We start from the raw sequence: 24542 nt of genomic DNA on the forward strand, positions 1-24542 counted from the left end.
TTCTTCCTTTTTGGCTACTCCTCTATTTCATTGTCTTTTCTTCCTTTAACTCATCTTCTTTACATTTGCTTTCTTGGTAACTTAACCACTGTCACTTTTACCTTTCAACTCTAAATCTTCCAATTTTAATCCTTAGTCTTCCTGAAGTCCAACTCTATATTTCTATTTATTTTATATGTATTTTTACCTTTGACTCACTAGCGTCTCAAAAGAACACAAATGATCCAACCTTTATCATCTGTCCAGAATTCACATGACTACCACCCAAATACTCTTTCAAGATATCATTTTGATTGGCCACTATGCTCATCATGATTTTTGAGACTCCCTTTTTTACATTCTGCCACTTTGCCTACCAGCTACTACAATGGCCCACACCTATGTTCCATTTCCTCTAAACCAGGCCCAGGCATCCTTTTCCTCAGTATACCTCTGTGTGGAATGTCTCTTCTTCCTGTGACAAATAAATACATGGTTTCCCAAATGGGGCTTTAATTCTGCCCAAAACTTGTAGGGGGCCAAATTCGAAAATATTTTGTTTTTTTTAATTGTATTTAAATCCAAGTTAGTTAACGTGTAGTGTAATAATGGTTTCAGGAGTAGAATTTAGTGATTCATCTCTCACATATAACACCCAGTGCTCATCCCAACAAGTGCCCTCCTCAATACCCATCACCCATTTAATCCATTCCCCAACCCATCATCCCTCCAACAACTTTCAGTTTGTTCTCTGTATGTAAGTCTCTTATGGTTTGCCTCCCTCTCTGTTTTTATCTTATTTTTCCTTCCTTTGCCCTATGTTCATCTGTTTTGTTTCTTTAAATTCCACATGTGAGTGAAATCATAGGATATTTGTCTTTCTCTGACTGACTTACTTCCCTTAGCATAATATACTATAGTTCCACATTGTCACAAATGGCAAGATTTCATTCTTTTGGATCACCATATACCACATCTTTTTTTTTTTTTAATTTTTAAATTGTTTTTTTAATTTATTTTTTGAGAGAGAGAGCAAGCTGGGGAGGGGCAGAGAGAGAGAGAGAGGGAGACACAGAATTTGAAGCAGACTACAAGCTGTCAGCACAGAGCCTGATGCAGGGCTTGAACCCACGAACTGTGAGATCATGACCTGAGTCAAAGTTAGACGCCCAACCAACTGAGCCACCCAGGTGCCCCATATACCACATTTTATTCCATTCATCAGTCAATGGACATTTGGGCTCTTTCCATAATTTGACTATTGTTAATAGTGCTGCTATAAATATTGGGGTGCATGTGCCCCTTCAAATCAGCATTTTTGTATCCTCTGGAAAAATACCTACTAGCAAAATTGCTGGGTCATAGAATAGCTCTGTTTTTAATTTTTTGAGGAACTTCCATACTGTTTTCTAGGGTGACTGCACCAATTTGCACCAATTCCCACCAACAGTACAAAAGCGTTCCCCTTTCTCTACATCCTTGCTGACATCTTTGTTTCCTGAGTTGTTCATTTAACCATTCTGACAGGTGTGAGGTGGTATCTCATTGTGGTTTTGATTTGTATTTCCCTGATAAAGAGTGATGTTAAGCATCTTTTCATGTGTCTGTTTGCCCGGTGGAAGTCTTCTTTGGAGAAGTATCTGTTTATTTTTTTGCCCATTTCTTCACTGGATTATTTGTTTTTTAGATGTTGAGTTTGAGAAGTTCTTTATAGATTTTGGATACTAACCCTTTATCCAATATGTCATTTGCATATTAGTTTTCTTTAAAAAAAATTTTTTTTTTCAACGTTTATTTATTTTTGGGACAGAGAGAGACAGAGCATGAACGGGGGAGGGGCAGAGAGAGAGGGAGACACAGAATCGGAAACAGGCTCCAGGCTCTGAGCCATCAGCCCAGAGCCCGAGGCGGGGCTCGAACTCACGGACCGCGAGATCGTGACCTGGCTGAAGTCAGACGCTTAACCGACTGCGCCACCCAGGCGCCCCTGGTTTTCTTTTAGTTTTGTTGATTGTTTTTTATGCTGTGCAGAAGCTTTTTGTTTTGACGAGGTCCCAATAGTTCATTTTTGCTTTTGTTTCCCTTGCCTCCAGAGACATGTCTAGTAAGAAGTTGCTGTGGCTAAGGTCAAAGAGGTTGCTGCCTGTTTTCTCCTGAAGGATTTTGATGGTTTCCTGTCTCACATTTTGGTCTTTCATCCATTTTGAGTTTATTTTTGTTTATGGTATAAGAAAGTGGTCCATATTCATTCTTCTACATGTCTCTGTCCAGTTTTCCCAACACCATTTGCTGAAGTGACTGTCTTTTTTCCATTGGATGTTCTTCTCTGCTTTGTCAAAGATTAGTTGGCCATACATTTGTGGGTCCATTCCTGGGTTCTCTGTTCTATTCCATTGATCTATGTGTCTGTTTTTGTTCCAATACCTTTCTGTCTTGATGATTATAGTTTTGTAATATGGCTTGAAGTTCAGAATTGGGATGCCTCCAGCTTTCGTTTTCTTTTTCAACATTACTTTGGCTATTTTGCGTTTTCTGGTTCCATACAAATTTATAATTGTTTGTTCTAACTCTGTGAAGAATGATGGTGTTATTTTGATAGGGAATGCACTGAATGTGTAGATTGCTTTGGGTACTATAGACATCTTAACAGTATTTGTTCTTCCAGTCCATGAGCATGGAATGTTTTTCCATTTCTTCGTATCTTCTTCAGTTTCTTTCATAAGCTTTGTATAGTTTTCACTCCTAGGTATTTTATGGTTTTTGGGGCAGTTGTAAATTGGATTGATTCCTTGATTTCTCTTTCTGCTGTTTCATTATTGGTGTATAGAAATGCAACCAATTTCTGTACGTTGATTTTATAACCTGCGACTTTGCTGAATTCATGTATCAGTTCTAGCAGTTTTTTGGTGGAGTCTTTGAGGTTTTCCATGTAGAATATCATGTCATCTGCAAAGAGTGAAAGTTTGACTTCTTCGTTGCCGATTTGGATGCCTTCTTTTTCTTTTTGTTGTCTGATTGCTTAGGCTAGGACTTCCAGCACTATGTTGAACAAAGTGGTGAGAGTAGACATCCCTGTCATGTTCCTGACCTTAGGGGGAAAGCTCTGGTTTTTCCACATTGAGGATGATATTAGTGGTGGGTTTTTCATATATGGCCTTTATATACCTACTTTCTATTTTTTCTGTTTTTCTATTTCTGGTTTTTATCATGAAAGGATGCTGTATTTTGTCAAATGCTTTTTTCTGTATCCAGAGCGTCATGTGGTTCTTATTCTTTCTTTCATTAATGTGATGCATCACTGTGTTGTATTTGTGAATATTGAACCACCCCTGCAGCCCAGGAATAAATCCGACTTGATTATGGCTACTAATTCTTTTAAATTGTGGTTGCATTCGGTTTACTAGTATCTTGCTGAGAATTTTTGTATCTGTGTTCATCAGGGAAATTGGTCTGTAATTCTCCTTTTTAGTGGGGTCTTTGGTTTTGGAATCAAGGTAATGCTAGCCTCATAGAATGCGTTTGGAAGTTTTCTTTCCATATCTATTTTTATAGCAGCTTCAAAAGAATAGCTATTAACTCTTTTTTAAGTGTTTGGTAGAATTCCCCTGGGAAGCCATGTGGCCCTGGACTCTTGTTTATTGGGAGATTTTTGATTACGGATTCAATTTCCTTAAGTGGTTATGGGTCTGTTCAAATATTGTACTTTTTCCTGTTTCAGTTTTGGTATTTTATATTTTTCTAGGAGTTTGTCCATTTCTTTGAGATTGCCCAATTTGTTGACATATAATTGCTCTTAATATTCTCTTATTATTGTTTGTATTTTTGCGGTGTTGGTTGTGTGTATGTTCTGTTTTGTTAAACCAAGCATCATTCCACCCTTCCCTCTTCCATTTGTCATAGGCTTCCTACCTGTCCTATAAACCTCTAAATCCATTTTCTTCCAAAACATTGCCAATTAGTCCAACTCCCTCATACCCATTTTCCAGTTCCCAATGAGCCCAACCCTGCTCTTCATCATCATCACATACTGAGCTCCTACTCATTGCTAGTCTCTTATGGAACTAAAAGCTTCCATTGCCATTTTTAGGGTTTCGTAAGTCTCTTCCTTTTTATGTACTGGTACACTTGCCTTATTCACTGCCTTAGGTATCTCCCATTGAATGGTCCCACCATTACCTCTACCCAGTGTGAATTCATGTTATAGGCTTGAATTCTCTATGTACAGAAGCTTCACAGTCTCTAGAGGATGGGGACCTTTAATCTCTATCCTATATCACGTCTGTACTCTTAATTGGTCTTTTTCCCTCTGGTCTCATATCTGCCCCAATCCATTCTTTAAAGACTCCCATCTCCATAAATTGACTACTCTTCCCCAAAATAAAGTTTATTGCAAATCTCATTTTTGACATTTGTGTCTCCTTATTCTTTGTTAGTCTTTAGAATGTTCCTGTTCTTCTTTTCTGTTTACCTTCTTTTTTTGGAGTATCTCATCACCACAACCACTCACAGGGATCGTTCCTCACTTTCAGCTGTATACCATTCATTTATTCTGCCTTTTACTATATTTGTTTCTTTGAGAAGAAGGGGCTCTTTGTATTCACCATGTCACCTAGCACAGTAGGAATAGTAAGTCATAATTATTATTTGTTTTAATTATAAAAGACTCTAAATAAAATCTCAAAAAAGGATATTAAAAATTTTTGATGCATTTGGAGTATATTTGAAATAAGGCTTTTGAAGAAGAGCATCATTAAACATGTAATTTTTAACTGATTTTTTTAAAAAGTAACTGTTACTTGTGTTTGGTTGTTTAAGTTACTGCACCTTATTTGCTTATAGCTTTTAGGTAGCAATTGAAGTCACCTGAAAAAAGAGATTACCATATGATAATGTTATTATTCCCCAACATTATATATAGGAAGGCTTCTTCTCTACGTGTAATAGAATTAAGTTAACGGACATAAGTGTTTATCTCTTTTTCTAGCACAGTTTACTGTTTGCTAAGACGTATGGCAAACTGGTGGTGAGACAAATCTGGATTTGAATCCAAGCTTCACCAATTATTTATTACCTGTTTGACTTTGGGCAAATTACTTAACCTGACTCCCAGTTTCCTTTTTTTGAAAAGAAAGTCATTGTGATAATTACAGAAAATGTACTTAAAGTGCTCAATAAAATTATTTTTGTTTAGGAGATATTCAAGTAATTTTAGCTGTTATTATTTCTGAGTTGTCATTGTTAGGTATTATGGATAAAGTCCTTGCCTTTAATTTTCACAGTTTAGTAGGATAGAGATAATTTACCTAACTAAATGTGGTAAACAAATGACTATAGGAGCACTGAGAAGGTAAGAATGAGTTCTTTAAGCAAGAAATAAGGGGAGGTATTCTATAAAGGACATTTCACTTAGGCTTTACAGGATGATTTAAAATTTTTCCAAGGAAAAAGAAATATACAGTGAGGAAGACAGTACTGAATTAATTTTTATAAGATATGCTTGAGTTCATTATATGCTTTGTATAGATTTATTGGCATTAAATAATAGTCATTAGAAGAACAGTTGCATAATTGTGATAGCATCATAATTGATGTCTTGTCCACAAACCGTCCTCCCACCACACACATTTTTTCCAATTTTTTCCTTTCTTCTGTTGCTGCAGTAGGCATATCTGGTCAGGTCTTTTTTGGCCTATAATCCTTTGCCTTCCTAACATTAGTAGTCATGAAGTTCAAATTTTTTGGAGAATATGAGACCTTTCAATATTTAATTTCTAACCACCTTTTCAGCTCCTTTAATGCTTATTTTCTTGAAAATCCCTCTGTATCTTGCTCTCTGTTTTGCCTAGAGCAATGCAGTAGTGAACTTCTTAGCTGAAATGAACTCCTAATTGTTAGCTGGTTTCTATTGCATATATCTGCATTTTTCCTTCAGGTAGCCACAAAATTTCATATGTGTCACTATTAATGTTTATAATTATTAGTAAATATGTATGCATTCATTTAACCATTTATTAGGCATTTATTCTTTGCCAGCTGCTGTTTGACTTTTTCCCCTTTCCCCCCACTGTCCCCTTGGACCTTCACTTATAGGGCAGACAACTTGCCCTCTTTCTTTTTGTATCATCAACCTCTAGTCTAGGGTCTTAAATTGTAGACATACCATCAGTATTGTTGATGCTCCTTTTGTGTTTCATCAGAAACAAATTGTTATTAGACTGAATTAAGATTATTAAGAAAATATGGTCAAAGGGAGTTTTTTCCCTCTAGCCTTATTGAGGTATAATTTATACACAATAAAATTCACTTATTTTTAGAGAATAGCTTAATGAGTTTTGATAATTATATACAGTCATATAACTAGGTAGTGAACTTTTAGAATCTAGTTTTTAACCTGTTTTTACTATATTGTTTTTAAAATTTTAACTTTTTTCTCTTTTCTTAGATTTCTATATTGTTATTAACTTTATGCAGATCTAATAGGAAGAAGAAGGATTGTTATTTTTTTTCTTTTCCTTTTTGTGAGCTATATGGATCCGCTTTTCCATTTCTATAATACAAGGATAATAATAAAGAATGGAATTTATGTAATAAATGTAAATAAAGAGACTTGATAAGCTTTTACATAGATAGGGAACTCTAAATTAAAACTGGATTCAGTGGCACGTGGGTGGCTCAGTCGGTTAAGCGTCCGGCTTCGCATCAGGTCATGAACTCACAGCTCATGGGTTTGAACCCCGCGTGAGGCTCTGTGCTGACAGCTCAAAGCCTGGAGCCTGCTTCGTATTCTGTCTCCATCTCTCTCTCTGCCCCTTCCCTGCTTGTGCACTCTCTCTCTCCATCAAATATAAATAAACATTAAAAAAATAAAAAAACTGGATTCAGACAACTAGAATTATAAAATTACCAACATTTTAATAAGGTACAAGTTATATACAGAAATGGAAGCCATCAAAAAGTCCCTAAAATGTAATCTTTTCCTCTCCTCTTACCAAATAAATAAAACCAAAATAGTCTGTTTGAAGAGAAAGAAAAAATAGCTTTTAAAAGTAACTTTTAAATCTCATTAAAAAGTACCTTATTTTGATTCACATTCTTTGGGAATCAGATAAATCTTGGATTTATTCTTCTGAAGAAGCACAGTATATGTGCACAAATTTTTGCATGTAATTTCAGTGTTTTCTAACCCACTGTGTTCTACAAAAAACCCAATTATTTTTGTGATGTCTTGAATTTATAAACTCTTTAATAGTATTTATCCTCAAATTGAAGAAATGACTGTTAGAAGTCTTCTGAAGATATTTTTGGGGATTATAGCTAGTGACAGTATATTTCTTTTCCCATACATACATATGGTGTTGGTGATGGTTACCTTGTATTTGAGAGTGACCATTGACGTGGATGATGGCTACTGGGGCTGCTGCTTCTCAATGTTTAGCTTGCATAAATAAGAATCACCGGAAAACCTTGTTAAAATGGATTCTAGTGGGCCCCTCTGCCAGAGATCAATTCACTTAGGTTTGTGGGGGTTACAAGGCTTTGCATTTTTAAATAATCTCCTGGGTGATGCTGATGTTATTAGTCTACGACTTTTCAGTAATACGGTGCTAAGCTAATCCTGGTTTCTAATACAGGAAAGCTTTCTTTACCAGATTTAAAAGGGTATGTGAAAGCTATTATCGTGTGTACAAAGTATGGTTAGTGGTTCTCTGTTTTGTGTTTAGGGGAAGCATTATTTTAGTTCTAGGGTTCTGCTTAAATTTGTTTTTTTTAAAAAAACCTCTACTAGTAATTGCAAGGAACTCTTTAAATGTTTGATTTCACAAATGGTAAAGAGTGGCATTTAGCTGAAGGACTGTTTACTTCAAAGATCATTTGGATTTTACTCCCCCTCCCCTGACACAGGCATGTTAAGATTGGAAAATGACTTTTAAAAAGTGATTATTGACCATGATTCATATTATACAAAAATGTTATTTGCAGACATTTAAAAGTGTCTTCAACTCTTCTGTAACAGATGAAAAAAACTGGTTTGATGTGCTTTACTTTTTAAAAAAATTCTTGCGTATTTCCTTTTTTTTTTTATGTAATGGTGAAGTACTGGTCATACAAGAATATGCTTAGAGAAATATGTGTCATTAAAAATAAATAGATAAAGTGGAATTTAAGATAAAATGTCAAGTTAAACAGTGATGATAAGCATTATTTTGTTACTTATATCATGATCTTTTGTTTAAAACTAGAAACTTAAGTATAGGCTTGATAATAAAGCTATAAATTAATATGACTTACTGTATAATAAAATTAATAAAATTTGCTTTGTCTCTCCAGCTTTCATAGTAATCGTCCAAGTAAAAGGTTTTGTATTTTTAAGAAGCACTCAGAAGATCTCAGGTAACTAGTTGATCTTTTTAAATTCTATTGAAAAATTGTAGAACTTCAATTATGTGTGATGTATATGACATCTTTATTGAAATATAGTTCATATACCGTGTAATTCATGCCTTTAAATTGTACAATTAACAGTTCTTAGTGTATTCACAGAGTTGTGCAGCCATCACCACAGTTACTTTTAGTACATTGTGGTCATTGCAAAAAAGGAACTCTGTACCCATTTATAGTCATTCCCATTTCCTTCCAACTATTCCCATCCCTAAGCAACCACTAATATAACTTTTGTCTCTATAGATTTGTGTATTGTGGACATTTCATATAAATGGAATGACACAATATGTGATCCTTTGTGATTGGCTTTTTCCATTTAACATATTTTCAAGATTCATCCATGTTGTAGCATTTCAGTTCTTCACTTTTTAAATTGCTGAATAATACCCCATTGTATGCATCTACCATAGTTTGTTTATCTGTTAAGGTTATTTTAACTTTGAAGCCATTATGAATATTGTTGCTATAAACATTTGTGTACAAGTTTTTGTCTGGATTTGTGTTTTCATTTCTCTTTAGTGTATATGTAGGATTAGAATTTCTGGGCTATATGGTCACTCTGTGTTGCACCTTTGAGGAGCTGCCAAACTGTTTTACAAAGTACCTTTACTATTTTACATTCCCATGAGAAATATATGAAGGTTCCAATTTCTTCACATCTTTGCCAACACTTGTTATTACCTCTTTTTGATTACAGCCATCCTAGTGGGTTTGAAGTGGTATCTTATTGTGGTTGTCCTATTTTTAAACCTGATATCAGAATGCCCGATTTAGAAATCTAAATGATTGCTACTGGACATTGGAGAGTTCTATTCATTATGTCCTTAGATTAGAGGTATGATTAGCCTATATTCTTTTGCTAAATTTCAGTGGTGACAAGTGATATCTTCATTCATTTATATTATAAAATGAGAACAAAAATAAGGCTGTCCAACAATATTTGATTATTAAAAAGATAACCTAAGATACCTAGTAAAGTGACTAACACTTTTTTAGTTTTGAAGTAAATTTCTTAACCCACTGGAATTCTTGAAATTACTATGTAGCTTCATAATTCTTATTTTTCCTTTTTCAAATAAAGATAAGTGCACAACTTGCTTACCACGTAGAAAGAACTGTTGATGAGTATTTCTAAAGATATTGATAATTCATTTTGATTGTACTACACACTTAACTCAGAATCCACTGAGCACCATTTTTTTTAATATTCTTTTGAAGCATTTGGACTCTCTTGTTCTTTATTTTGTTCATGTTGTCATTGCTACTTGGAATATCAGTGTCTTTGCTGCACCAAGCTAATATATAGAGATAAAGTTAGCCAGTACTTGTTTTGATGCTTTGACTTAGTGGAAAAGGTAGAAAAAGGGATATTATGTTTCAGGATCTTTGTACTTACTGGTTCCTATGACTAGTTTCATTCCCCAGATGTATTAGTCTGTTATCTCCTTTGGGTTGCAACTCTGAGCCTTTCCTTGACCGCTTGATTTTTAGATTATATCTTCTCCCCTGTGCTTTACCCCAGCACTCCCTATCTCCTTTTTATGCTCATTTTCATTCAGATCATCTTTTATCATCTGACATACTGTATACTTTACTTTTAAATTTTTCTGTGTGCTCTCACTAGAATATGTGAGGTTTGGATTTTTGTCACTGCCAGGAATTGATTAGTGCCTGGCACATGGTAGGTACTCAGTAAATATTTGTTGAATAAGTTAATGTATATGTTGAAAATGACTTATATGAACAGTCATATAAGTCTTATATAACAGATTTATATGAACAGAATAGGCCCCATCTATTATATAGGGATCGAGTGGCTCACAGGGAGAGAAAATTTTGATTCAGCTTTTAAAATGCATTAGTACAGATTTTTAAAACATTTACTGAATTCAAGGAAATAGATTAAGATTATATTACATGTTGCCCTTACTAAAAATTTTTATAAGAATAAAAAGGGCTTTTTTCAAAAGATGAGATTTTAGTTTGATTTTTTTTTAAGTTTTTATCTATTTATTTTGAGAGAGAGAGAGAAAGAGGAGAGTGTACATGAGCAGGGAAGGGGCGGGGGGGGGGTGGGGAGAAAGAGAATCCCAAGCAGGCTCTGTGCTGAAAGCACAGAACTTCCCACAACTATGAGATCATGACCTGAGTTGAAATCAGGAGTTGGATGATTAACTGACGCAACCACCCAGATCCCCTAAGTTTGATTTTTACCATAATGTTTCAAGCTCAATTGTGTGTATGTGTTTTAAATGAACTATATGATTTTAAAGATCTGGAATACTTTTCTTTCAACTGGAATAGGTCTCAAATTGAAAATGGTCAATTTCTGTGAATGGACGTAGCATACTTATAATTGTAGAACAGTAGTTTTTGTAATTAGTCTTTTATTAGATTGGAATAGTCACTCTAGCTATTTATGATACATCTACCAGGTACATAATATAGCAGGTCCTATGAAGAGGACAGTGATGAATTAGTCTTGGAACCAGCCTTTAGGGAATGTACAGTTTATTGGGCGGGAGATAAGGCATGAACATATAAAACTATAATAAATCAAGGAGGTGTTTGTTAAGTTCAGTAGAGTCTTTTTTTTTTCCCAAAGGAAAGAGTGGTTGTTTTACTTGGAAATATCTGCATAGATGTTAGGTGTACTTGGCTTTAAAGAATGAATATTTATACTGATAGAAGGTGCACAGAGGGATTCGAGTTAGAAGGAATAGTGTGAATAAAGGTGCAGAAATGAGAAAGTACAAGGCATACAGAGGGAATAGCTAGTAGTAAATGGATGGAGCATGAAGTTCAGATAATGGTAATAAGGAAAGAAGTCTTGAGCAGTAGTTTTAAGCCTAGAGCCAAATTATAAAAGTGTTGAAAATAAGGTTAAGGAACTTGGACGTAAGTTGGAGAACATTGGAGAACCGTTGATATTTTATATAGAATCAAGTGATAAGGAAGATTTAACAATAGGATGAGTTATAGATGCATGAATCCTACAGATTGGGACAATTGTAGTTATGAACAATTTAGTTAGTTAAAATGATGAGGCAGTATTATATTATCTTTGAGACTATGGGCTCTGGAATCAAAGTGCTCAGTTTCAAACCTAGTGCTTACCTTTACCGGCTCTATATCCTTGGTAGTTTACTAAGCTAACTTTATAAAAAGATAATAAATTCTAGCACCTGCCTTTTTGGGTTGTTAAAATATTTAGATAAGATGGTAGATGTATGTCTAAAATTGTTAGCTTGGCACAGTATAAATAATAAATATTATAAAATCCTTGCCATACTTATTATTTTAAGGAAGAAGAGACAGAGATAACTATAGTTTGAGTTTTACTATCAGAGGAAACATCATAAGAAAGACAAGTCAGGAGAAATTAATTTGGGAAGGAAGTACATGATTTTAACAAAGGTCAGTTTTAATGTCCTAATATGACATCTAGGTGTAAATACACATCACATTGTTAGAGTAGAACTTCAGATAAGTCAGTCTAAGGTATGTTATTTGTTTGTATTTGTATATTGGTAAAACACTTTATTAAGTTATGTGATGAACTTCAAGGCTATATTTATGCTTTGTTGATAAATTGACGGTAACAATGATCACATCACATAATCTATTTTTTTTTTTACCTAAGCAAAAATAACTTATAAGCAGGATTCCAAAGAATCTCATGAACCCATAAGAGGAGGAGGTGGAACCAGAACAAATGAGGGAAATAGAAAGCTACCAATTGCTAACATTGCTTCTCTCTAGTCTGAGCTGCTGAGGCAGGATGATCTTGTCTTTAATATTTTCTCTGGACTTGTGTTCCATTTTCCTTTCTCAGTGCAGACCAGCCTTCTTTACTGATGACTCAAATATAGTAGTCCCATTCCCCCACGTCTTCCCAGATCAAGAAGTTTGATTACAAATTCTAATTAAGAATCCTTGTTTAGTGAAGGTCCCAGGAACTATGACTAGTGGAAGAGTAATTTAGCTACTGCTTACCATTGAGACTGCTTTTAGTTTCTGCAAGGGTAGTTTAATAGAGAAGACTATATAATTGGTTATTAAAGTATTTAAATCTTAACTTCCCTTAAGCTTTTAAGTTTAACTTTAAAATATTCCATCTGGGGCGCCTGGGTGGTGCAGTCGGTTAAGCGTCCGACTTCAGCCAGGTCACGATCTCGCGGTCCGTGAGTTCGAGCCCCGCGTCGGGCTCTGGGCTGATGGCTCGGAGCCTGGAGCCTGTTTCCGATTCTGTGTCTCCCTCTCTCTCTGCTCCTCCCCCGTTCATGCTCTGTCTCTCTCTGTTCCAAAAGTAAATAAACGTTTAAAAAAAAAATAAAAATAAAATATTCCATCTGGAAATCTAGTACTTTTTAAAAAAAATTTTTAATGTTTATTTTTGAGAGAGAGAGAGGGAGAGAGACAGGGTGAGTGGGGGAGGGGCAGAGACAGAGGGACACAATCCGAAGCAGACTCCAGGCTCTAAGCTGTCAGCACAGAGCCTGAAGCCGGACTCAAACTCACAGGCCGTGAGGTCATGACCTGAGCCGAAGTCACAGGCTCAACCAACTGAGCCACCCAGGTGCCCCTAGTACATTTTAATAATCACTTTCAAGAGAGCTTTTAATTAATGTTTGATAAAAAGTTCATTTAAGTTGAATAAATTTTTTAAACAGTCCCATTTATAGTTCAGGTTCCTTAACAACTTAACATCATTTATACTTTTAATATATTTGACTTTTTTAAACAGCACTTCAGATGCTTGACACACAAGATCCCAAGTGCTTAACTCTAGTAAATATAATAAATTAAGCATATAGTCGTTTTCTAAATTCTCTGAAACACTTCCATATATTTGCAGGCTTAATAATATTTTAGAATACCTTTCAACAAAAAATCAGACGTTTAAACACAATTTAAATCTTAAGGCCAGTGTCACATCCTGCAATATGCCAATTGTGTTTAAATACTTCAAATAGCAAATGCTACACAGTTTGATCCAATGAGTATAAAAACTATTCAACAAAAAGTATCAATGGCTTTGAGAATTCTTTCCTAATATTTTTGAAAATTTGTAATCATTACAGATTTCATTTAGGAACTACAACACCCAGTGAGGTTTTCTTAGGGGAACTCATAATTTTGGCTCCAGCAAGTGGACCAGTTGCCAGTGCTGATATACTAAGTACCTCAAGCTTTGCACTTTTATGGTGAATTAACTACTTTAGTTAATACAGCGTTAAATGAGAATAGTGGCAATACCTTTAACATATGGTACACAATTGATGGCAGCTACAACATGATCTGTTTTTAAAGCCTTAATGTTTCTTTTCTAATTTTTTCATCACCTAAGTGAAACACTAGATTATAAACTCTTTCAGAGCACAGACTATATTTTTGGTCATCATTATAATCACAATACAGTATAATATTACAGTATGTATCAAGAAGCCTTAGTAAACATACATTAAGTGAATGAATACTGTATGCTTGCATTGCAGATGAGCAGAGGCACAAATAGATTGTGACTTATTGAAGAGACACGTTAGTACAGCCAAGGTTGGGCTATAGATCTCTTGTCACCCAGGTTTTAGCAACTGACATGAACTGTAAACGTTTATAAAGCAGGGGTGCCTGGGTGGCTCAGTCAGTTGAGCATCCAACATTGGCTCAGGTAATGATCTCATGGTTTGTGAGTTTGATCCCTGCATCAGGCGCTGTGCTGACAGCTCAGAGCCTGGAGCCTGCTTCGGCTTCTGTGTCTCCCTCTCTCTCTGCCCCTCCCCTGCTCTCTCTCTCTCTCTCTCTCTCTCTCTGTCAAAAATAAACAAACATTAAAAAACAGTTATAAAGCAAAAATACTTTCTGTAAATAAATAGTAGTATAACTTGAATATGGCTCTTCCATTTTCTAGAGAATCATTTCAGTTATATCAAGTTTCTATAATAAAAATGGGAGTGACAGTTATGACATAAAAAGCAAATTATAGAAAAGTAATCATTGAACTTGTATATGGATTTTTATAAAAGATGAAAACCTTTTCTTTTATACTGTTTGCTTTTTTTTTTTTTTTTATAGGGGCATTACTCTAGTGTGCCTTAATTGTGATTTCATAGCTGATGTTTCTGGCTTAGATAATATGGCCACACACTTAAGTCAACATGAAACTCATACTTGTCAAGTTGTAATAGAGAAAGGTACGTATTTATAATTGCATTACTTTGGATTTTTGAAATTTGTCCCAGGATTTTTGGTCAGCTACAATATGAGCTCTTTACTAAATCGTTATTCTCACTCATATTGCATATGCCATTTTAAATATAAAACTTTTCTTCTAATTTCAGTTTCTGTTTGTATCCCAACTTCTGAACATCTTTCTGAGTAAGTTTAATTTTTAATTCAGTGCAATTTAATTTGATGGATTTTAGCACTATTGCATTTTAAAATGTATCATTAATAGAAATGAAAAATATTAAAGTATTTTGTTTGTTTGTTTTTTTTTTTTAAAGCTGCTTGTTGAAATAGGTTCCTGCTCTTTGGAGCTCGTGACCTGGTGCAAGACAAGTTGGAATTTCCTAAGTTCAAAGTTCTGAGATGTTTTCTTACACAAAGGCAGTTAAGCAGCCAAGTTCATGACACTAGCTCTCATTATTCAGCAATTTTCAGCTTCAAATGGGACTAGATTCTTATTCCACCTTATCTTTGTGTCAGGTTGACATATCTTAACATATGTTTTTTGTTTTTTTTTTTTTCCCCAGTTGGCTCTCTCCAAAAATAACTTTTGTTGCTACGGTCATTTCTTACTTTGCTTAAAATAATTTGCGTTTTTCTCTGCTGTACTTGCCTTCAGAATAATACATTCTAAACGATATAGCTGTTTGTCTTTTTGTCTGTTTTGTCTGCTTTCTTAATTTCTTATAAGTCTTAAGCTTTTAGGCCAGATGATTGTCTTTTTCCTCATCTGTTGTCTGTCATTGTACTATTTTTCTTATTTTTCAGATGCAGAGGCAGCCCAGAGATTTCAAAAAATGTCCAGGGTACACCTGGACAGTGTCCCCCTTCGATGGACACAACTGATGCCTGTTCTCTCTTTCCAAGGAATGTGAATAATTTGACTGTGGGACCTGCTCTAGGTTGTGGTCTCAAGAAATCAGATTTTGGGGAGACTCCCTTCCTTCATGGCTGGCCTCCCGTAAGGCTGATGCTGATTTAGCCAGAGATGGTTTTAAGCCCACCAAATTGAGCACAACTTCCCGCTGGGGGCTTGGCTCTTGATCTTAGGCTTGTGGGTCACTTGTGGCCAAGAAAACCCATTCAGATAAGTGCTTCAACATCCAAGTTGAAGTGTAGTCATTTTGGCTGCTACCTTTTAATCTTTATCTAGCATGAATGCAGTCCAAGGAATACAAAAGCTCTCTGGTTGTTAGGAAACCATGGTTATTTTTATGTCCTTGGAACAACAGGTCTCTAAACTTATGTTACAAATTGCAGTTATTTTTCTATCATTTAAAATATATTACTCAGTGCTAACTTTATTATAGAGTTTTAGCAATACCAGTTCTCAGATTTTTGAATTAAAAAAAAATTAATTTTGGTAGCTTGGTTTTATGTTCTCCAGATTTACAGATGTCTATTTTATGATGTCTATTTTTATATTCTTTTTTTGAAAACTGTTGTTTAGTGTTTGCTTTGTTTTGTTAAGAACTCCAAGAGATTCCCTGGAATTCTCTATGGATTTCTTTATAGCTGCCTATTTATAGCTTTTTAATTTGGCTGTTGGTCAGACCATTAGACATTATTATATCCTCTGTCTTACTTTGGGATATTTATTATTAATATTATCTTAATGATTGTGAATTTTAAAGTGTAAAGAATTGGTAGAACCTCTTCTTGCAGACCTTAAAACAAGTTTTAAAGTCACATGTTTGTACGTCAAATACAAAATAGCCACTTAACCATTAATGTAGTCTCTTTGGGTAAAGGTAACATTAAAAATGATGGGGGCCAATAATGCAGTTGTTATATTTTATATATATACTTCCTCATACATATGTATATTTTAAATATTGAACATTTGTTTATTTTAGCTATATTAAATATAGATATAAACAGTTTTGATGCTATTAATTTCTTTTAATAAAAGTTGTATTGTTTAAGTGCCTCAGGAATTATTTACCAATAAAGAATTCATATGAAAGCTATAGATTTTTATCATATAAATAGGAGCATTGCTTTAATTGTTTTATGGAGGCCTTGTTATTATTTGGCCTGCAAACTGAAAGCTGTGTCTACTTAATGCATCTTGCATTTTTTCCTCCAGAACAATTGAAAGGTCACTATAGTATACCAATTTCTTGAATTTTAAAAACAAGCAAAATGCTTTTTGTGATCTTACCTGCTGTGAGGTTAGGAGCCTCTGAAAGTATGACCTCAGTTATGTTTTTTACTCTAAAATCAAAACTTCTTTAATTTTACTTTGAAAGAGATTTAAAGCCAACTTAGATGACTACTTATTATAAAATGTGCTCCTTGTAAATAATAAGAATAATAAGTTGAACCCATTAGTGTTACATTTCCAAAATAATTTGTACTGTAAATGAATGATTTTCCAAAAGCTCCCAAAGTGGCTTGTTTCTTAATAATTTGACATGGTGATATATTAGTCTTTTTTCCTTATCTGTCTCTAGAAAATTTTTGTCATTCACCCTCTTTCTACCCAATTTTTAAAAATATTTTAAAATTTTGCCCAGAAACAACAACTTCTTTCTGTTTTTAGCATAAGTTCCTTTTTGTTTATAAATCTTTGTTTTGCTCTACCTTGGTTAAAGCTCAAAAATATGATAAACTACATTATTTTTTTAATGTTTTATTTATTTATTTTGAGAGAGTGCACACGAGCAGGGGTGGGGAAGAGAGAGACAGAGAAAGAGAATCCCAAGCAAGCTCTGGGCTGCCAGCAGAGAGCTTGATGCGGGGTCAAACTCATGAACCGTGAGATCATGACCTGAGCTGAAATCAAGAGTCAGACACTCAACCGACTGAGCCACCCAGGTCCCCTGATAAACTACATTCTTGATAGAACAATGTAGGAGTACTGCATTGTGTTCTTTCCTAGGACTCTATCTTATAGTGTTATCCAGTTTATTTTCTTGAAGTTTAAGTTCTTAAAGTTCTGTCACCTATAACTCCTTTTTTAAAAAGTTGGTTTAAATAAAACATTAAGGCAGTTGATGTAAAATTTGCTTATTAGAGGCAGTGGTTGAATTTTAATTTGGTTTTAGCTTGAGTCTGATCCCTCCTTACCATCAAGTTTATTCACTTCATCAGAAATTGTCATTTCATGCATGTTTGTTTTGGTGACCACTGAATAAAAAGTGAGATTGGTTCAGTTTGAGTCCATCACCATTCTTAGAAAAAATGATTCCTAAGCTACATAGACTTAGGACTCTTGCCATATTTGTGTCACATTTTGGCAAAACACCTTGCTGTTTTGGGCCTTGTTTATTTATTCAGTGGTTTCTTAAACATCTGATTTGTGCCTGGCACCATTCTAAGTGCTAGAAAAATGAACTGAAATCTCTGCCCTCCTCGAGCTCATGTTTTATTTAGTGCTGAAAGACTGACAATAAAAAGTAGGTAAAACATATGGTATATTAGATTGTGGTCAATACTGGGGAGAAAAATTGAGTAGGGAAGGGGAATAAGGAGTACAGGGTTGGAGGTGGGAGGTTTCCATTTGAAAGTTGGTGGTCAGAAAAGGCCTTTGAGTCGACACTGGAGTGAAAACCTGAACTGCAAGGAGACTGGGTTGGTTGCAAATGAGTGAGGAAGAGAGAGAGAGCAGTAGGAGGCAGGGCGTGGGAGGTAATGTAGGCCATGTGTGAATTTGGCTTTTACTCTGAGATAAGAAGCTGTTTATTAGAAGATTTTGAATAGTGAAGTCTTTTATATCTCAGTAAAAACTACAATCAACAAAAAACCTTAAATAGAGAAGAGTGTTTATATTACTCTAGCCCCTGTCTTGAGAATAAACTCTAGAAGACCAAGGGCAAATTTCAGAGGATTAGTTGGGAGGCTATTGTAATAATCTGGTAGGAGATGGCAGAGGGTTAGGCTAGGCAACTAGCAGTGTGGGTGATAAGAGGTTTGATTTGGGGTATATTTTGAATTTGTTGTTGGTTTGGATGTGAAGTAAGAGAAGAGGATGACTTCATACTTATTACTCTGAGCAACTAGAAAGATGGCATTATTGTTATTAATTGAGATGGGGAAGACTAGGAAGAATACATTTGGAAGGGAAGATGAAGACTCTGACTTGGGACATGTTTTAGTTTGAGATACCTCTTAGACATCCAAATGGAGATGCCATAGTCATTCACTTGTGTGAGGTTAGGAGAGTTTCTAGGCTGTAAGTATCATTAAACACTGTTAAATGCCATTGGAATGAATATAAGTAAAACCAGAGTAATATGAATTAATTGGTATATTATATCACTGTCAGTATCTTGATTATGATTTTGTACTATAATTTTGTAAGATGTTATCACTGGAGAAAACTGGACAAAAGGTACATGGAATCAATATATATTATTTCTTACAATTGCATGTGAATATACAATTGTCCCCAAATAAATATTAAATTTAAAAAGGTCATGGGACTGTAGGAGATTACTGAGGAACACAGTAGAGATAGAGAAAAGGTAAGGTCCATAGTTTGAGCTCTGTGGAATCTGACAATAAAGGGTTAGGGAGATGAAAAGGAGGAGGAGACTAAACAGTGGTGGCCAATGACATAGAAGAAAACCAGGGGAGTGGTGGTGTCCTTGGGGTCACAGTTACTCTTTTTGTAAATAGGAGTGCAGACATGTTGTAGGGTTCTGGACTTCTGTTATTCAATATTGGTTATACCTACATGCTATAATTTGTTCTTAGGAGAAGATGATTACAGAATGCCGCATATCCTTATCTCTGGTAGCAGAACCTTTTGACCTTAAAAAAAAAACTAAATGTCTGCATTAATCCTTAGCATGGTTAACTCTCTACATATATTCTCATAAAAGTAATTCTCTTGCATTTCTATAAAAGAAAATAACTTAAGTCATTGTTTCCCAAATGAGTGGTGGAACTAGTGTGTCCAAAATTTATAAAGTATCTGGCGGGGGGGGGGGGGGGGAGTTTCCATAGTCAAATAAGTTTAGGAAATGCAAGTTAAAATTATATAGATTCTTAAAAAATTTTTCTTTTAATTTTTAATGTATTTATTCTTGAGAGAGAAAAAGAGAGAGAGAGAGTGTGTGTGTGTGTGAGCCTCAGAGGTCAGAGAGAGAAGGAGACAGAAGCTGAAGCAGGCTCCAGGCTCTGAGCTGTCAGCACAGAGCCCGACACGGGGCCAAACTCACGAACTGTGAGAGCGTGACCTGAGCCGAAGTCAGATGCCCAACTGACTGAGCCACCCAGGTGCCCCTAAATAGATTCTTTAATATAGGATTTTTCATGCTAGATGTGGCCCATGAGTGTCTGCAAGAATATTTATTCAACCTTACTTACTAATTTCCTGACATTAATTTCCGTATAATACGTATGTAGAATGCTGATTTAGAGGAATCATTCTTCAGATTCTCTGACTTGAGAAATAAATAGTTGTGTAGGGTTAACGAGGATGGACTCCTAGACATTTCATTCATTTTTATGTATTTTTCTAGACTTTATAACTTGATAGCAATGTACATTTTCATGTTTTTAGAAGTTAAATAAAATCATATCTTCCATTATGTTTATAAAATTGAAGAAATACATAACAGGGACAACCAGTTATTAGCTTATTCTGTCTCTGATTATAGCTGCAACAAATTTTTTTTTTTTTTTTTGGAGGAGGAGTATGGTTACTTTTCATTTCACACTAAGAACCTTAAGAATCTCTCATTTGGGGCGCCTGGGTGGCGCAGTCGGTTAAGCGTCCGACTTCAGCCAGGTCACGATCTCGCGGTCCGTGAGTTCGAGCCCCGCGTCGGGCTCTGGGCTGATGGCTCAGAGCCTGGAGCCTGTTTCCGATTCTGTGTCTCCCTCTCTCTCTGCCCCTCCCCCGTTCATGCTCTGTCTCTCTCTGTCCCAAAAATAAATAAACGTTGAAAAAAAAAAATTTAAAAAAAATAAAAAAAAAAAAAGAATCTCTCATTTATTTGTAGCTTCTTCTCCTTATGCTTAGTTTATCAATATACCCACTTACCTACTTTTCTTGAGGCTATTTCCAGCCTTTTATTATCTGATTATCTGTTAAGGAGTTTCTTCCAATGTAAAGTTTTGATACTAGCTCCACATTAAACCCTCTCAGACTGCTAAGGGGACAGTAGTTAAATAACACAAGCTCTACAGTTGAGTGCCTCGTTTGGAGTTCCTACCCTGCTGTTTACTACAGTGTGTGTGACTTTGGGTGGGTTACCAGTTGTCTGTGCCCCATTCCTCATTTGTAAAAATGCAGATAACAACAGTACTTGCTTATAAGGTGTTAAGGGAATTAAATGAATCAGTTTATGCATATAGTTCTTACAAAATAATTGGTCCATAGGAAGTGCTATACAAGTGTAAAGTTATCAGTGTTACTATTGTTGTTATATTACTACTGTTCATGATTTTATTTCTGCCTGCATTTTCTTAATCTTCATTAGGATTACTATTTTCAACCTAAGCTTCCCATACCATTTTCACAGATCAGTTTTGTTAACTTTCTTTTCCTAACCCAGTATATATATATATATATATTTTAGAGTTATTGTTGAAGCAAATAGTAGTCATGCCATTAGATTTTTGGTATCTGATGCTCACCAAACTGCTGTTTGAGAATGTCTGTGAATGCTCCTAGGTTCCCTTTAGTCATAATTGTATTTTATAAATAGTAAGAATAGTCTTTTCACCTAATTATCCTGCCTTATGCTGATTGCACTGTGGTTCATCTCATATTTTCAGTCCATCTCTCTGATTTTGAGATCCTTCAGCAGCCTCACTCTAATCATTTTGGTATTTGACTACCTGAGTTTGCTCTCATCTCCAAACTTGGAGAAGCTACTGTGCATCTCCTTTCCTTTGTCATTTATTGAAATGTAGGAACCTGTTGTTTGGAATCCTCCACATGGAAAAATATCTGTCTCCATCCCACTGTGAAGTATGGTATTGTGAAAGGAGTGCAGCTGTGAAATAAGGCAGCCCTAGGCTTAAGTGCTAGTTGTGTATCTAACCAGCTCGTTGAGCCCCAGCTTCCTCATCAATGAAAAGTCTGTGAGAATTCCTTACAGAGTCGTTAGAAAAAGACATAATGTATGAAAATTAAATTAGTTAAGTTATTAACTTAAATAATTGAAATTATTAACTTCAATAATTAAAATTATTTAGCATTGGCCTGACAAAAAGTAGTTAATAAATGCATGTTGTTGCCATTGCTGTTCCAGCTGCTGCTGTTACTACTGCTACTACTGTTAAGGCTCTTCCTGATACTGCTCCAGCTGCTCCTGCTATTTCTGCTGTTAATACTGTAATTACTGCTACTGCTGATGACAGGAGACCCTGGAAACCACCTGTCAGTGGCATCTTCTCATCATTGAGAGTTTTAGTGCAATCGATTTGCACTGTAGTTATTCGTAATTTCAGCTTGTAGTTCAAAGGTCTTGCAGTACCTTCCTCCAAACTGCTGGGTGAATGGCATCTTATTGAAGTGCTTCAGTTGCATCTGATATAATTCTTTAATGTCAGATTGAGTATAGTTCTTACTTTTCTTGTCTAGAGACTATGAAACAACACCCTTGTTGAAAACTCGTACATAGGGGCACCTGGGTGGCTCAGTCGGTTAAGCATTTGACTTCAGCTCAGGTCATGATCTCACAGTCCGTGAGTTTGAGCCCCGCATTGGGCTCTGTGCTGACAGCTCAGAGCCTGGAGCCTGTTTCAGATTCTGTGTCTCCCTCTCTCTCTTTTCCTCCCCTACTCATGCTCTGTCTCTCTCTGTCACAAAAATAAATTTAAAAAAATAAAAAAAGAAAACTCTCTTTCTCTGTTGAGGAGAAAACATTCCCTTTGAGCGTATAGAATCCCCCTTTAAAAGAAAACTTTTAAAATTATTAGTAGGCATTCATTTCCTGGCTACTTATTCGATATTGCTAGATTTATGGATATGTATAACTGTGCCAGGTAGTAGTAGTAAAGTTGCTGTTCCTTTTGTAGACCTTTGAAATGATTTTTTTAAAAACTTTACAATGTTAGGGTGTAATTCAGTCATGGAATTGTACTTTTCTATTTGTTTTTCCCTTATTTTCATTTTCTTCTTCCTCTGTCTTCTCCAGTATACTATCTGGGTGAATTAATTATAACATAGAATAGAAGTAAATTTTCAGGTTTTTTGCAAGGTTAATTTTCTTGACAACAAGTTCAGGTTAGAAAGATATTCCCCTCTAACACATCTTGAGAGTATGAGTCCATAGTAAATCCACAAAACCTCAAACTTAGAAAACTAGGCTACTTAACCAGTTGTCTACTTTATTGATTGAATCAAATGCACTAAAAGCCACTGTTTAAAGTGATTTTAGAAGTTGATTTGGTTGTCTCAGTTACCTTTAAGTTTGTTTTAATCAAAGTACATTAAACACCGGAGTTGAAGACTCCTCTCTCTTATTAACTTTATGTTCAAGTTACTTACTTCAGTTTCATTTGTGAAATAAATTTAAAAATAATCTTTATACTATTGTTTAGAAGATTGCAGGAGTGTAAAATATTTTACAAATAATTTGTATTATGTTTTATTAAATACTCCTAATTTAAAAGAGTACTAGGAAGAAATGAAAAGAGTAAACTTACTTTCCTTAAAACTGAGTTCCTCTGTCTTATTTCAGAATGGCTACTGTGTTTTATTCTTAACACCAATTGTAACTGCATGGCTCTTTAATAGTATGATGTAAATAAATAACCCTCCCATATATTCCTTGACCCAAACATTGATTTCTTGCCTTCTGTGTGCAAGACACTGTATCAAGTGCTGGATATGGAAACATGAATAAGGCATAGTTCATGCCATCAGAGTAATTACAGAATAAGCCAATCAGAATTGTAGACACTGAATCCACATCTTCACAGGGCCACATAGTAAACTGATTTCATAACCAGTTAAACCAGTAATACCATGTATATATTACATTATGTGATTTTTGTGAAATAATATACCAACAGAGAATCTGGACTTGTTCCCAAAGAGAAATATCACTATTATACCACTCTAAACAATACCAGTAACTCATTAATTATCCTTCATAAATGTAAGCCGCAAGTAAGCTCTTTTAGAAACAGAATGGCAGCCTTTTAAAGTAAGCTTTATGTTTAGGAATACTATCTTTCTTTAATGTTTACTTCTGGGATGCCTGGGTGGCTCAATCAGTTAAACGTCCAACTTCAGCTCAGGTCATGATCTGACAATCTGTGGGTTCGAGCCCCACATCGGGCTCTGTGCATACAGCTCAGAGCCTGGAGCCTGCTTCAGATTCTGTGTCTCCCTCTCTCTCTGCCCCTCTCCTGCTCGTGCTCTGTCTCTCTCTGTCTCAAAAATAAATGAAAACATTTAAAAAATTTTTAAAAAATAAGTAAAAATGTTTACTTCCATTGAATACTGTGACCATTGAAGAGTATGTAAGAAATCATTCCATTATTTTCTTGTGAAATTCTGAAATTATTTGGAGAAATTATTTGTTCTGAACACATTATCTAAGTTAGAGAATCTTAAGTATTCAAAATGGTCAGTGTCTTCACTTCATATATTTGATTTAGTGGGAAAAAGGCAAACTGATCTCATTTATGAGGTATATGGAATTTATTTTGGGCTTATTTCCTTCTCTAAACTAAAAAAGTATTTTTTAAGTTTATTTATTTTGAGAGAGAGAGAGAAAGTATGAGTGGGGAAGGGACAAAGAGAGAGGGAGAGCGAGAATCCAATTGGGCTCCACAGTCAGTGAAGAAAGAGCCCGATGTGGGGCTGCATCCTACAAATTGTGAGATCATGACCTGAGCCGAAATCAAGAGTCAGACGCTTCACCAACTGAGCCACCCAGGGTCCCCTAATTTTTTTTTTTAATTTGAATATAGTTGACACA

The 24542-nt window shown here is 35.2% G+C and overlaps 1 protein-coding gene across 6 annotated transcripts in view; it reads left to right on the top strand.

The window, feature by feature from the left end:
• The window catches only part of ZNF280D (zinc finger protein 280D), a 141359-nt gene that overhangs the window by 79320 nt on the left and 37497 nt on the right, over positions 1-24542 (top strand). For all 6 annotated transcript variants that reach the window (XR_006961282.1, XM_047075067.1, XM_047075065.1 and 3 more), the window contains 3 exons: positions 8308-8370; positions 14497-14615; positions 14763-14799. Coding sequence is in view for 5 of the 6 variants with exons in the window: in XM_047075067.1 (XP_046931023.1) it covers positions 8308-8370; positions 14497-14615; positions 14763-14799 (219 nt within the window). In the remaining variant the exon portion in view is untranslated. The remainder of the gene's footprint in view (positions 1-8307; positions 8371-14496; positions 14616-14762; positions 14800-24542) is intronic.

This window comes from Lynx rufus, unplaced genomic scaffold (genome assembly GCF_022079265.1).
Source record: "Lynx rufus isolate CCGP_SWC_20201006 ecotype Redwood Valley unplaced genomic scaffold, mLynRuf1.p SCAF_13, whole genome shotgun sequence".
Taxonomy (NCBI): Eukaryota; Metazoa; Chordata; class Mammalia; order Carnivora; family Felidae; genus Lynx; species Lynx rufus.